This window comes from Callospermophilus lateralis, chromosome 1 (assembly GCF_048772815.1).
Source record: "Callospermophilus lateralis isolate mCalLat2 chromosome 1, mCalLat2.hap1, whole genome shotgun sequence".
NCBI lineage: Eukaryota > Metazoa > Chordata > Mammalia > Rodentia > Sciuridae > Callospermophilus > Callospermophilus lateralis.
The window spans coordinates 201,328,595-201,343,834 of record NC_135305.1 but is presented as its reverse complement, the minus strand read 5'-3'; the positions used below and the strand labels follow the sequence as shown (position 1 = coordinate 201,343,834).

The following is a 15,240-nucleotide window of genomic DNA, read 5'->3' as shown; positions in this document are numbered from 1 at the left end:
TCATTAGTGAGGTTACACATTTGTAACACATTCAAAGAATCCTCTGGTTTATCTTCTATGTTGAAGATGACATATTTCTTATACATTTTTAAATAGTAAGTCCACTTTGTGGCTTGCTTCTCAAATTTTTTGTAATGACATTTTGACTTATAGATACGTTAATGGAGTCCAACTGCTAAGTTTGTCCTTCCGGGTTCCTTTTCTCACATTTATGAACGAAAGGCATTTCTCGATTCTGAAATTAAGTAGCTAAATATTAACCTGTGGTATTACTACTTTTATTTTTTTAAGCCTTTTTAAAATTTTTTTTTACTGTTGAAATCTTGTCATTCATCCAAAATGTACCTTGGTACCAACTAGCCTTCTTACCGTCTGTTGGGAAAGTTATTTGCTATTGTTACACCAACTGGATTGCTCCTGCTACTCCGGAGTGTGGAAGCAATGAATTCATCTCTGTTATAGGCATCTTGATTGCAATCAATATCTGCAATTTGGACGCCAGTCCTTGTGATTTTAGATTTAAGCTCACATTAGAAGTGATTGTTTTGATCAATTCATAACATCCTTTTGTTTTATCTTGTAGAAAGTCTCAAATATGCACAAGAGTATACTAGCACAACATTTATTGACTTAAGAACATCTACACCCTTACTCAATTCTGCTCCTGGATTTTTTTTTTTTAAGAGAGAGAGAGAGAGAGAGGAGAGAGGGGGTGGGAGGGAGAGAGAGAGAGAGAGAGAGAGAGAATTTTAAAAAATATTTATTATTTAGTTTTCGGTGGACACAACATCTTTATTTTATTTTTATGTGGTGCTGAGGATCGAACCCAGCGCCCCGAGCATGCCAGGCAAGCGTGTTACCGCTTGAGCCACATCCCCAGCCCCTGGATTTGTTTTATGGAGTAAAATGACAAGACATTACATCATTTCATTCATAAATATTTCAGAACACATTTCTTTTTTATGTATATTTTTATTACAATCATCTACACATATTAATTGTACAGATTAATGGATTCTCTGTGATTTTTCTATACATGCATGATGTACATTAACATAACCACAATTCCATTATCACACCTAAAAAATTTATTCTTTGAATTCATCAAATACTCCATCTATGTTCAAATGCGTCTTTAAGATTCTTTTTTTTAGAATTTTAGTATTTATTTTTTAGTTTTCGGCGGACACAACATCTGTTTTTTGTTTTTGTATGTGGTGCTGAGGATGGAACCCGGGCCGCACGCATGCCAGGCGAGCACGCTACCACTTGAGCCACATCCCCAGCCCCGTCTTTAAGATTCTTTAATGATTTGTTTGTTTATTTTATTTATTCATTTCTATTAAAGTTGTGTTTTCAAATCAGGGTTCAAATGAGGTCCTCCCATCTGACAGTATTTTTTTTTTTTTTTTGATGTGACAAGATGTTCCAGGCTTAGGTTGTACCCTTTCTGTCCTTACCTAAAATCAGCCATTTCCCTAAGGAATGCTAGTTTTTCTTTTTTTCCATGCCCTCCCCCATTATGGATCAGCATCCACTTATCAGAGAGAAATGGTTGTTGTTTGTTTGTTTTGCTTTTTGTTTTTTATGGAAAATGATGTCTCAAGACTGCAATCCAGAAAGTTCATTGTCATCATTTCTAGGTCTTTCTAGTGGATAGAGCTACTTCAAATTCAGGAATAGAAGGAAATATATGTGTAGGAATATGCATATAGACAATTCATATAACCTCTTATCACATCTTATCTCTCCTTTTCCACACTGAAAAATCTGGTTCTCAGAGCATAGGAGATGATGATAAATTTAAAATTACCACCATGACTCACTTTCTTTATCCCATAACACACCTGTGATTACTAAAAGATTTATTTCTGCCCATCATCCCCCAAGCAACCTGATTACCTTCTAGGTCAACTTCTAGGGCTATGTATCTTTGGTCTACACTCGGGGAGTAAATTCTAACCCCACTCTCTGATCAAGAGAAGTCTGGAGTCTCAGAGTATCAGAAAAGGTGGTGTTTTACTCCTGGTCCAGGCTGAGTTTTGTGGTGTCTTTCATTGCTAAGAGACAGAGGCTGTTTTATTCTTCACGCTGTCACTGGAAGCCATTGGAAAGGACCAGAGTCTTGCCAGGTCTTGTGGGCTTCCCTCTGTTCACATTAGCCCATGTTTTTTGGGGGGAAGGGGATGGGCAATACTGGAGATTACACTCAGGGACACTCCATCACTGAGTCATATCCCCAGCCCTGTTTTGTAGTTTATTTAGAGACAAGATCTCACTGAGTTGCTTAGCACCTGGCTTTTTGCTGAGTCTGGCTTTGAACCCATGATCCTCCTGTCTCAGCCTCCCAAACTGCTGGGATTACTGACGTGTGCCACTGCACCCAGGTACCCATGGTCTTTTATTTTTTAATTAATTAATTAATTATAATTAGGTATATATGACAGCAGAATGAATTTTGATTCATTGCACACAATTGCAGCACAACGTTTCATTTCTCTGGTTGTACATGACACATAGTGTTGCACCATATGTGCAGTCATACATGTACCTAGGATAATAATGTCCATTTCATTCCACCATCTTTCCTGCCCACATACCTCCTCCTTTTCCTTCCCTCCCCATTGCTCAAAATTCCTCCATTTTTCCCATGCCCTCCCCCATTATGGATCAGCATCCACTTATCAGAGAAAAAATTTGGCTTTTGGTTTTTGGGGATTGGTTTACTTTACTCAGCATGATATTCTCCAACTCCAACAATTTACCTGTAAATGCCATGATTTTATTCTCTTTTAAGCTGAGTAATATTCCATTGTGTATATAGACCACCGTTTCTTTATCCATCCATCTACTGAAAGGCATCTAGGTTGGTTCCACAATTTAGCTATTATGAGTTGAGCTGCTATAAACATTGATGTGGCTGTGTCAATGTAGTATGCTGATTTTAAGTCCTTTGGGTATAGAACGAGGAGTGGAATAGCTGGGTCAAATGGTGGTTCCATTCCAAGTTTTCTAAGGAATCTCCATACTGCTTTCCATATTGGCTGCACCAATTTGCAGTCCCACCAGCAGTATATGAGTGTGCCTTTCCCCCCACATCCTCGCCAACAGTTATTGTTGTTTGTATTCTTGAAAACTGCCATTCTGACTGGAGTGCGGTGAAATCTTAGAGTAGTTTGGATTTGCATTTCTCTAATTACTAGAGATGATGAACATTTTTCCATGGTCTTTTTTGAATTTCTACCTTACATTCAAGAAAACCCAAGATTCTAGTTTATAGAGATTAGCAAATGCTCTTAGGCCAACTCTGGCTTTAGAGCTACTCAACCACTCTAATTTCTTTCTTTCTCAATTTTCAAAACCTGGAGATTTTTTCTGTGCAAGTTCAGCTATACATTTTAAAAGATTTCTGTTATATTTGATTCAGCATTTCTAGATATTTTGCTTCCAGAATTTCCAGAAATTAAAATCCTAGTCCATTTTTCTGTCTTTTTGTTGTTGTTGTTCAGGGGTGAAAATAGCTTGAAAGGTCTGTAATTTTTTTCTAAGAGTGGCTCTAAACAGAATTTATACAATTTTATTAGTAGTATTACATGTGCTTATTGTTTGGGAGAATCTTAGTTGCCACTTTGCAGAGTATTTTTGAAATTTTTTAAAAACTATTTTATTAGTTTACTTTTTTGTGTGGTGCTGGGGATTGAACCCAGTGCCTCACATGTGCTAGGCAAACACTGTACCACTGGGCCACAATCCCAGCCCGACTTTGCAGGGTTTTTAATCTAAATTTTTGTTAGTTCCTATAATTGTTGCCATGTGGTAGAATTTATACAATCTGCAATACATGCAGTTTTTATAGAGATTCTGGGAGAGGTTTGCAATTTGTAATCTCTGTTATAAAAAGTGAAATACGATTATAAAAGTTACTTTATTTCTCCCTTAAACAGTTTCTTTCCAGCTTTCCCCTCGAGTTCATCTTCTTTTGCTTCCCATTGAAATTTTAGGAATTATTGATAAAAATGCAATGAAACTTTAAATCGTGTCTAAAAATTCAGAATTTGATTAAAAAAAACTGTTAGGGTAAATAAATAACTCTCATCTTCTGCTTATACTTAGGTGGCCAAGACATTTTTATGACAGAAGAACAAAAGAAATATTACAGTGCAATGAAAAAATTAGGAACCAAGAAACCTCAAAAACCCATTCCAAGGCCTCTGGTGAGGAGCGATCCAATGATTCTAAATATATAACCTAGATAAGAGATTGCGAGGAACTCAGTTTTCGGCAAAGCCATCCTGTAAACTTGTAAAATTTACATACTTATCTAAGAACTCAAGAAAACCCCAGATATATGCAAATCCTAAGGAAATTAGGTATTCATATTCATTAGAAAGAGCCTGGGCAAGAAGTTCAATGTTCATTTTTAGTGACCGCACCACAGGTGCATGGCATTGATGCAAACTTAGCAGCTCGTTTGAACTTAACCAGTTTAAAATGTACTTTAAACGTTCTTGACCAGTGTGTGTGAGGTTGCTTGTGTGAGGCTGAGGTCACACCTACTTACTTGCACTTTATAATGAACTCTGTGTATTACGGATTCAGCGACTTTTTCCGTAAAGGGCTAGATAGCAACCACTTTAGGCTTTGAAGGCCCTGTGGTCTCCAGCCCGACTATCACATTCTACTCTTGTGGCAATAAGTACAGCAATCATAGACAGTAAAGGACAAATGAATGTGGCTATTATTCATTCTGAGCTCATGGACAAAAAACAAAACAAAATAAAACAACAACAAAACAACAACACCAACAACAACAACAACAAAAAACCCAGCCTGGTTGGCTTTCACCACTGGGCCATAATTTGCTTATCCTGCTCTCTCTGAATCCTGCTTGGTCAGGTACTATGGGTCAATACAGCAGCAGCCCCTTTGTGCTTGCTCTGTGCATTGGATTAGAAAGGAAAGGTTAAGCATCCCTAAATCCAGACCCTGAAATTGGAACATGCTCCAAAATACAGTGCTTTTTGATTAGTGGTGACGCCAAACATGTGAAAAATCCCACTTCTGACCTCGAGTCACCGTCAAAATGTGGATATACCGAAAACATTGTATAAAATTACCTTCAGGCTATGTGTAGAAGGCAAATATGAAACACAGATTAATTTTGGGGGGAGGGTACTGAGGATTAAACCCAGGTGGGCTTTACCACTCAGCTATATCTCCAGTCCTTCTTATTTTTTTTTTTTAAATTTTGAGACAGGGTCTCAACTAAGTTGCTGAGGGCCTTGCTAAATTTCTGAGGTTTGCCTGAAACATGCAATCCTTTTGCCTCAGCCTCCCCAGTCACTGGAATTACAGGCATGACCCAGGATAAGTGAATTTTGTGTTTGACTTGGGTCTCATCCCGGAGATATTTCATTATGTATATGCAAATATTCACAAATTCAAAGACATCCCAAATCCAAAACATTTCTTGTCCCAACCATTTTGGATAAGAGATAACTTAACCTGCAAAATAGGGGGCACATTTGGTATCTCTGAGCAGTGAATTGGAAAGCTTCTATGGCAGGGAGGCTCAGTGGGGACTGAGAAATTGAGAGAAAAGGATTGGAAGGCAGGCTTGCTATATGAAGCATTTGAAGAACTCGGAGATTTTTCATTTGAACATAAAACCTGAAATGGCCAAAGGTATTTACTGCTATGCCCAGAACTCAAAACAGCTGGTGTAAAGTGTGTTCTCATTAATTACTTTTTGAATGAAAGACTGTGTTTTAGGACATAAACAGAGTTCCACTAGGATTAAATATTTGTGTTACACTAAAAGTGTCTGTGAATTTCAGGGCCAAGTGTTTAGAATTTATCCTTTGAATAGCGAGGGAATTTTTGGCCACAGGTGAATGATATAATTGTATTTGGAGAGGTTTAATCTGTTAACAGTATGTGAAACTTCAGTGTAGCTCAATCACATCTGGCTTTAATAATCTTCATTATTAGACTTGGTTAGATGGTTTGTAAAACTCTTAACGCTAAATACAAACAAATGAAACTATATCCAAAATAAACTTTAAATAGAAGCTTAAAAAAAATACCAATCTCAGAGCTGGGGCTGTAGCTCAGTGGCAGAGCACTTGCCTAGCATGTGTGAGGCACTGGCTTCCATCCTCAGCACTACATAAAAATAAAATAAATCAATAAAATAAAGATATTTTTAAAAATACCAATCTCACTTTCTAGTACTCCTTTCACTTTGAAGTTCTTATTTGGACTTGAGCCAACAAAACAAGACCCAGAGACTTTGTGTTTTCTTGTGCTTATTATACAACCACTGGCTTAATACCAGTTGGTCCAGGGATTAGAATTCACTAATTCAAAGACTCACAAGACACTGCATGTTCCCCCATATTTATCAGTTTGTTTCAAGCAGTGCAGCACACAGCCAAACAGAACTTCAGGCACAGATAAAGCTCCTTGACCCCTCCACTGCACAGGGCATGTGAGACACGAGACATCAACCTAAAGTGGTTTGTGGAGGACTTTCCTGCAGGAAAGCTGTCACCTCCTTTCCTTAACCATCTTCTATAGCATGTTTATCCAGGGGTTATCTGGAAGCAGGTGCCAAGTCCCAGGCCTCCCTGTAGCCACAACCCACAGTCAAGCCTTCAATGAATGGTTCTGATACAGTCTTTCCAGCTAATACTGCATATATATCTTAATATAAGTTAATGGATCTTAACTTGTCTATTTCAGAGATCATGTTCCCAGATGTCCCTGAGCCTGAGATAAGACTTCAATTCAACTCTTAACCTGTCACCTACAACTTCACTTCCATAGAGATTTTTTTTTTAAATTTCTAAAATCTAAACTTTATATTTTGACTTTGAGAAAAAAAATCTGTAGCAATGACCCAGGGAAGAAAATACAATTGGTTTAGCCTGAGCATTGATGTATTTCATTTCTAGCAATAGAGGAAATGATTTGGAGTCATTTCTGGTTTCTCCTGAAGCATCCCATCCCCACAATGTGACTTCATTACTTGGTTTAAAAATCAGTGCTGGTTGGCAGTGGTACACATCTCTAGTCCCAGAGATTTAGGGGCTTGAGGCAGGAGGATCACAAATTTGAGGCCCAGCCTTAGCAACTTAGCAAGACCCTGTCTCAAAATAAAACATTAAAAGGGCTGGGGATGTGACTCAGTGGTAAAATGCCCCTGGGTTCACTACCTAGTACCCCCCCAAAATAAAATATAATAATAATAATAATAATAATAATAATAATAATAATAATAATTTTTAAGAGTCTGTATATTCTGAAGTCTATATATTGATCATCTAAAACTTTAGTAGTTTATACTCATAATCTCTATTTGTCTAAATGTTAGATTTAACTCTAAAGCCAGTACTTAGCCCCCCCACACACACATTTCTTCTTGCCCCTTGTTCTGCTTCCCTGAAGAGCACCCTTGAACATATCTCTTTTCCATCTCCTTACTGACATTCCACATGCATCCTTACCTGGGAAATGTGGTTAGATTTCCAGTGTCTCCTCAGGACTCCTTGATAAAATCCTAGGACTTCCAACACATGGCTTGAAAATGACCTATGTACATGTAACATCCCTTCCATATGATCTGTACCCTTCTTCTTGTTGCCTTGAATGACATCAGTCACTTTCATGGTTTTGATTCATATCAGTGTTGATGGCTATGGAACTCCATATCTGCCTTCCAAATTTTGCATTTGAGCTCAAAACACACACCTCTGCCTACTCCTGGCCCCTAGATGCCCCACTGACACCTCTAACTCAACATGCTCAGGACAGATCTCATCTCTTTCCCTCAAAAACTCCTCATTCTCTGGATGTTGAAATGAACCGACTAACCAGAAACAATAGCCTCTGCCTTGTCTGTCCCATAGTCCCCTTCATTCCAACACTCCAACTGTTCCTGCCTCAACCTTAGCTTTTAAACTTGCATGTGGTATTTTTTTCTACTGGTACCACCACAAACCTACATCGTCTTTTGATGATTTACCATAACGGATCCCTGGGAGTTCTAATGATGCATTCTTAGGGATCCATGAGTTTGCTAAATAGAACAGTATGTGCATTCTTTGATTCAATGATAATATAAAACAATCAAATATATACATGTATTATAAAACAACCAACATATAGTCAAAAATGCCATTCAATCTCAGGTCTGAGTTTGTGTTTCAGAATAGTTTTGCACTCAGTAAAGTACCAGGTAGTGTTTCATGGCAAGTGAGTTAAAGAAAATAATGAAATATTCAAGGTTTGATTTTTTTTTTTTCTGTATATGCAAACTAGAGTTAGAAATTGGACCAGAGCTGTTGGTTTATAGTCACATTAAGGGCAGTACACTGGCTACATAGAAGCCAATATGCAAGCTGATCATCAATAATAATAGGAAATAATCATTTATGTTTTTTCAGTTTGGGTAGTTATTGGATTAGAACCCTATTTATCTACCCTATTCTAACAAGAATTAGAAAAGAATTGGCTGAACACAGAGTTTTGGTTAAGTTATAAAATTTCTTTTTGTTCTGAACTGATAAACAGAAGTTTGAAGATGTTCGTTCCCATTTTGCCCAAGACACTTATGTAAGCAAATGTTCTTTGCATTAATATTGTTGAAGTAAGAATACCAAAACAGATGAAATATTGGAGATCAAGGTTTATCCTTTTATTATTAAATCCAACAGGAGCTGTTTTGCTTCAGTAAAACAACATCATCCATCATCTCAAAGTTCTGTTGCTCCCAAGAATTTTTTATTTACAGTTTTTGCTTTAAAGTAGAATTAAAATTATAAGCTTAAAAACAGTTATCTAATTAAATTTAAATGAATTTAAGGCAACACTGGGGATCTATAAGAATATCTTGCCCTTTGGAAAGGTCTGTTTTTATTTCAAGGAACTGCCTACTTGTAAGAAAGAGCAAATTCTGTTGTATTAACATGTTTTTGAAAATGTACATGATTTCATTCTGATGACTCAAAATGACTCAATGATTTCTTCTTTTATTTTTCTCCTCAGAACAAATGTCAAGGTCTTGTGTTTGACCTGGTCACACACCAGGTCTTTGACATCTTCATCATGAGTCTCATTGTCCTAAACATGGTTGGCATGATGGCTGAATCATATGAACAATCTGAAGCCGTGACACTTACCTTTGATAACATCAACATAGCCTTTGTGATCATCTTTACGATAGAGTGTCTCATCAAAATCTTTGCTTTGAGGCAATACTACTTCACCAATGGCTGGAACTTATTTGATTGTGTGGTCGTGGTTCTTTCTATTATTAGTAAGTAAAATCAGCAGCCAGAGAGGCTTTTAACTGAGAACCAGAAGTAAACCTGTAAACATTATAATTTGGAAGTATGTCCAAACTATCCAACAAAGCAACAAATTAGGCTTAATGCGGTGTCTGGAAAAAAAAAAATAGACAGGTGTACTAATGCCATCTCTAAAGGGGAGTTGCTAGGAGATAGAGAGTAATTTTCATTCCTTTGATTGTCAGCACCAATGAAATAGGTTTTTTTCAATGGTGATGAACAAAATTAAGATGATTTAGAAATTCTTGTGGTGGTACCTGATTTATAGAGGCAATTGAATCAAAATCGACCTTTACTGTGCAACCATGAACTCTAATGAGCCCTCCATGATTTACAGGATTTGGCACTTAGTGCTCATGTTTTTGTTTTGTTCAAAATGCACGCACGCAGATGCTAGATCAAGCGATCAGATCATCTAACATTACTGGCCTTTCCCTCACTTCCTGTATGGGCCCATGGCCTATTCTAGACTGGGCTTCCAGGAGTGTCTGAGAGCAAGAAGCAGTGCTTTCTTTTTATTCTGAATCCATGTTCACATCAATCATAGGGTGAATGAACCATGCTTCTTTCAACTGTTTTGACCCTGCTCACCAATCTGTCCCAGACTACAAGCATATCAATTTCCTAAACCTAGGCAAGAAGAATGAAGGTTATTGCCATATACCTTTTTTCTTTCTTTTTTTTGGTGCTGGGGATCATGTGCTCTACTACTGAGTTATACCCCCCTACCCCCACCCCCAGCCCTTGCCAGACATCTTTTCACAAAACACACACAACTTTGAAATTAAATTCTTCGTAGCTAACTCATTGGCATTTACTCTTGGATTTTGAAGCCTGGTTTTAACTAAACCATGGTCTAACGCTTTTTATAATTATGTGAAACTGTCCAGGGGCCCTTCTCCTAGTTCAACAAGCAATGGAAACAAGGAAAACTGATTTCACAAGTGGTTGTTTTCATGCAATCTCAGAAATGATGCATCAAACAGATAGGATGAATCAAAATATTTTGGTTCCTGTTGCTACTGCAGCAACATAGCCATGCCAGAGAGCAAAAAAAAAAAAAAAAAAAAAAAAAAAAAAAGTATTGCCTTCTGAAGTTTGCTCTGGTTTCTAAGCCATAAGGTTTATGTAGGTAAAGTTTATAGTTAAATAGACCTTTAATCTTTATTAGTCAATTCCAATCACAAGTCCTGGTGAAACTGGAAGCAGCAATAAAAGCTAGAAGAAAATGGTGTTAGGACAGGTCTGGGTCAGCCCTCTGGAAGCTCAGAGTCCTTCCTCTGATGTGCAAAGAGGCTCTTTCACTCCACAACTCCTTCTGGGTGGTGCCTGGCATTGTACAGTTCCTGGAAATATCTCTGACATCTGTCCTTTGGACAGCTGCTAGACAATTGCAGTTACATGTGTCAAATAGCATTTTGTTCCAGTGAATGAGAAAATTTACCCCTTAAGCCAAATCCTACTTACCAGTGTGGGCGGAACTTAATGTGCCTTTGCCAGTTCATCTGCCATTCAACACTTAGTCTCAACACATTCCCAAGCTTCTTCCTAAACTTGTACAGTAAAACAAAACCAGAGCAAGTTGAATGAGTCTCTCTCTAGGAGTTAGCAATCCAAGTGAGGAATTAAAGCGTACTTGTCTTATTAAAGTATCAGAAAAAAACTAGGGACCAATAACATGCAACACAAAAAACTTAAGTTCAGAGAAAGGACAAATAACTGTGGACCCGATTAATATCTATGCAGAAGACAGGGCTTTTTAAAGGTTGGATGTTGCTGAATTGGCACTTAATAAATTTTACTTGTTGCCAGGGTCGACTTCCCAGTTAACAGATGAATTAAATTTCTTTGGCACAATGGGGCAGTTAGTGAAGGATATCATCAACTAGTTCTCTTTAGTCATTAGGTGATGACAGAACCATTTTCACTGCCCATGACCCCTAATGACCTTAGAGCACCCTCAAAGCAAGAACAAGGCCATGCCTACACAAGGCAAGCATGTTCCAGCCGTTCTATAATATTTGGGCCAAAATGTGACTGCTTTCACCCCTGTATCACTTGCCTGGAGAGCAGGCAATGAGAGAACAGGGTGACATTTTAGGCCAAATATTCAGATGTTTGCACAAAGCTCTGCTTGAAGTGCGATTTCTGGGGTGTCCACCACAACACAGAAAGTATCTCCCAATTTCATGCCTCAAATTTTATGGGCTCAGCCCTCAGGAATTCTTTGAGAAATCCTTATTGACAGATGTGAGCAATCCATGGGGCAGCCTTAGCCTAAGATGAGCGACCCAATGCCACTGTCTCCCTCTGGCCCTCCACACGCCAGTAGCAAGGCTATATTTGAATTTCTCTAAATAAACAAGAACCTGTCCCTGTTAAGGAACTTTGGGGTTATTAGGGGTTCCACAGTATTCTCTGGTTGCTATGACTCAAGCCAGTCTCCAGTAGTAGAAATTTCTCCTGGACTCTGAAAGACTCCAAGTATATATAGTTTATCCTTTTTGCATTTTATATATTCGATTAAATGAGGGAAATGATTTCATTTGCTGCTCTAAGAGTGGGCTTTAAAAATCCAATGTAGATAATCTTCATTAGGTGAGATAATTCCCAAAGTAGCCTTTCATAAATTAGATTCTTTTCTTTGTTTGTCCAGGATATTTTATATAACTGACCCCATTGAAAGTGCTATGTAAAATTAGATGGTCCTTAGAAATGATTCCCCATGTTGAAGATCAGGTGGAAATTCACTGGCTTTTCTCTTTCTCCAGGTACAATGGTCTCTGCCTTGGAAAAGCAGGAGCACATTCCTTTTCCACCGACCCTCTTCAGAATCGTGCGCCTGGCTCGGATTGGGCGCATCCTGAGACTTGTCCGGGCGGCGCGAGGAATCAGGACCCTCCTATTTGCTCTGATGATGTCCCTTCCCTCTCTGTTCAACATCGGTCTTCTACTCTTTCTGGTCATGTTTATTTATGCCATTTTAGGTATGAAATTTTTTTCCGAAGTGAAGAAAGACGCTGGGATCGATGACATATTCAACTTCAAAACTTTCGAAGGCAGCATGCTCTGTCTCTTCCAGATAACCACGTCAGCAGGCTGGGACTCCCTCCTCAACCCCATGCTGAATTCAGGAGACTCAGGCAACTCCACAGCCAACAGTCACCTCCCAGCTGTAGCCACCGCCTACTTTGTTAGCTACATCATCATCTCCTTCCTCATCGTGGTCAACATGTATATCGCCGTGATTTTAGAGAACTTCAATACAGCCACGGAAGAAAGTGAGGACCCTCTGGGGGAAGATGATTTTGAAATATTCTATGAAGTCTGGGAAAAGTTTGACCCTGAAGCCACACAGTTTATTGACTACTCTGCCCTTTCTGACTTTGCCGATGCCCTGCCTGAGCCTTTGCGTGTGGCCAAGCCAAATAAATTCCAGTTCCTTGTCATGGACTTGCCCATGGTGAGTGGAGATCGTCTCCACTGCATGGATATTCTCTTTGCCTTCACCACTAGGGTCCTTGGTGACTCCACTGGCCTGGATACCATGAAAGCTATGATGGAGGAAAAGTTCATGGAAGCCAATCCCTTCAGGAAGTTATATGAACCCATAGTCACTACCACCAAGAGAAAGGAAGAGGAAAGAGGGGCTGCTATCATTCAAAAGGCCTTTCGGAGGTACATGATGAAGATGACCAAGTGTGCCTTGGAAGACGGGCCTCCTGCATCATTCCAGACCCTATGCAACGGAGACTTGTCAAGCTCTGAGGGAGCCAAGGGCAAAGTGCACTATGACTGAGCCCCTCACCTCATCCCTACCTCACAGCCTCACAGTCCTGCCTCCAGCCTTAGCTCAGAGGTCTGCAGCTCGGTGTAGGAACAAGCCGTGGACTCACTGAATGAGCCATTCTATTTTGGTTTTTGGACAGAAAGAAGTGATAGTTCAGTATTCATTTAAAATGATTCTTGCAGAGGTATAAGATAAGGCTGCCTTAACTGTTTACTGCCGGTACTATTTTAGTAAGGAACAAGACACTAGATAGGGCTGCAGAGGATATCCTCATAAAGTTAGGATTGAAACACTGTTCGACTGTCATAAAAACAAAAGAATAAAGCAAACAAAAATCATGTTAAAATTTTAAATTGTGTCCCCATATGTTTCTAGGTATAATACCTTTGCTGAATGATTTTCCAATGTGAGTATGTAGTTTAACCACATAGAGCTCTTTTATGTGCTAAGTGAATAAATAAAAACCTGCCAATAAATGAGTTGCTTATCACATATTTTTTTTTTTGGCCAACATTAAGTATTTGGGGGTGTATCTCAAACCTAAAAGCACAATCTTGACTTGTCAGTTACCAAGCTGTCTTTTTGCAAGCTGCAATCTCTGTTATATATACTTAGCAAGTAAATAAATAAATGAGACTTTTCCATTTGTGCTTCATTGAGATAGTACACTAATATTTCCTTCTTGTTTGGTGGCTGCCTATGCCGTGGCTTAATGTGGGTCTTTGCTTGGAATTAAAGCTGGTGCCAGCAGTCTGTCTGATAAGTGTTTAACAATGAGCTCTTCAGGGGGAAAAAAACCATTGCATTACAGCATTCACTGATTTCTGTGATGTGAATACTCCCATCATGGCTGATTTCAAGCTAACAACATGTTGGGAAAAGATGCCCATAATAAATTTTGGAGAGGTGGCCTGAGCTGGCTTCAGTATACCATTAGCCAGAACTAATAAGGAAATCTTAGTTATAACATCTGCCTTGGACAGAGGGAGCATTTTAAAGCAATATCTGGTCTACAGAATGGGGGACCATAAGACATACTGGTTAGCCAGCAATCTTAGACATCAGATGAGCCCTCCACTCAGTTCTGGCTGAATGTCATCATGAAATGTGACATTCAAAGCAAAACCCAGGCCTATCAGAAGGACTTGGCAGCCGAGGACTTCCACAAATACTAGAGATGCCCAGAGGTCAAAAGAGGCACTCGGTTTTCAGCCTTCAAAGTGCCTATACTGGGTACAAATAACCTGCATTGTAATATTCGAGGTGTAGAGGGAAAACTCTAGGTGTAGCCCTAGAATCTGTACTCAGTCAGGTGGGAAGAGTCCATGGGTCTGCCAGCAGCCTGGAGCCTGAGGTCCAAGCCTTTGACCTGGCCACCACTGTCCAGTAGATGGAAACCCAGCACTGGATACTGTGGTGGGCTGAGGCAGTGATTATTTCCAATGTATGTAACATCCAAACTTGATGCAATGTATTTTTAGCTAGGATCTGAGTTTTGTAGGTAGCCTCATGTTCTGGATCATTGACTAAAACAGTAATAGTATCATTACAAATATTTATCACGTGGTTGTTCTGCAGGGGGAACTGGCTAAGCATTTGTCATGAGTCATCTCATTTGTACCTCATACAGCCCAATGAGTAAGATGTACCCATTTAAGTATGAGAAAACTGAGGCTCAGAGAGGTTGGTGACTTGCACACCATCATTCACCTGGTGAAGCCTGAGCCTTTGTGTCTTGCTGGGGAAGTGCGGGAAGTTTTCTGAAAAAGATGGTGGTCATCATTCCAGTAGGGTGCCTCTTTGCTGGAGCAGGAGGAAGAGAGGGAAAGATATGAACTTGCCCATATCAGACTACCGGGTAGGGGCTTGGATATCATCTGCTTTCTGCAAAGCTTCAGCCATCCTTACAGACCTGAATACCATCGGACCAGGCTGGAATCCTGGAGCTGCCTCCTAGGGAGAGTACAGGATCTGCTTGGCTATACCAAGAGGTTGAACTATGCTTCTTTCACTAGATGGCAGCAAATGACCAACACGTTCTTAGCACAGCAATCTATGTGTGAGCCCAGCACTGAAGAGAGCCAGAGGTCTGAGGGAGAG

At 39.3% G+C, this 15,240-nt stretch overlaps 1 protein-coding gene across 1 annotated transcript in view; it reads left to right on the top strand.

Annotated features, from left to right (window-relative positions):
* Scn11a (sodium voltage-gated channel alpha subunit 11) overlaps positions 1-13,149 on the top strand; it is an 82,157-nt gene extending 69,008 nt beyond the window's left edge. Inside the window, exons 25-27 of the mRNA XM_076869138.2 lie at positions 4,114-4,214; positions 9,049-9,319; positions 12,122-13,149. Of these exons, the coding sequence (XP_076725253.1) occupies positions 4,114-4,214; positions 9,049-9,319; positions 12,122-13,149 (1,400 nt within the window). The remainder of the gene's footprint in view (positions 1-4,113; positions 4,215-9,048; positions 9,320-12,121) is intronic.
* Positions 13,150-15,240: the final 2,091 nt, after the last annotated feature.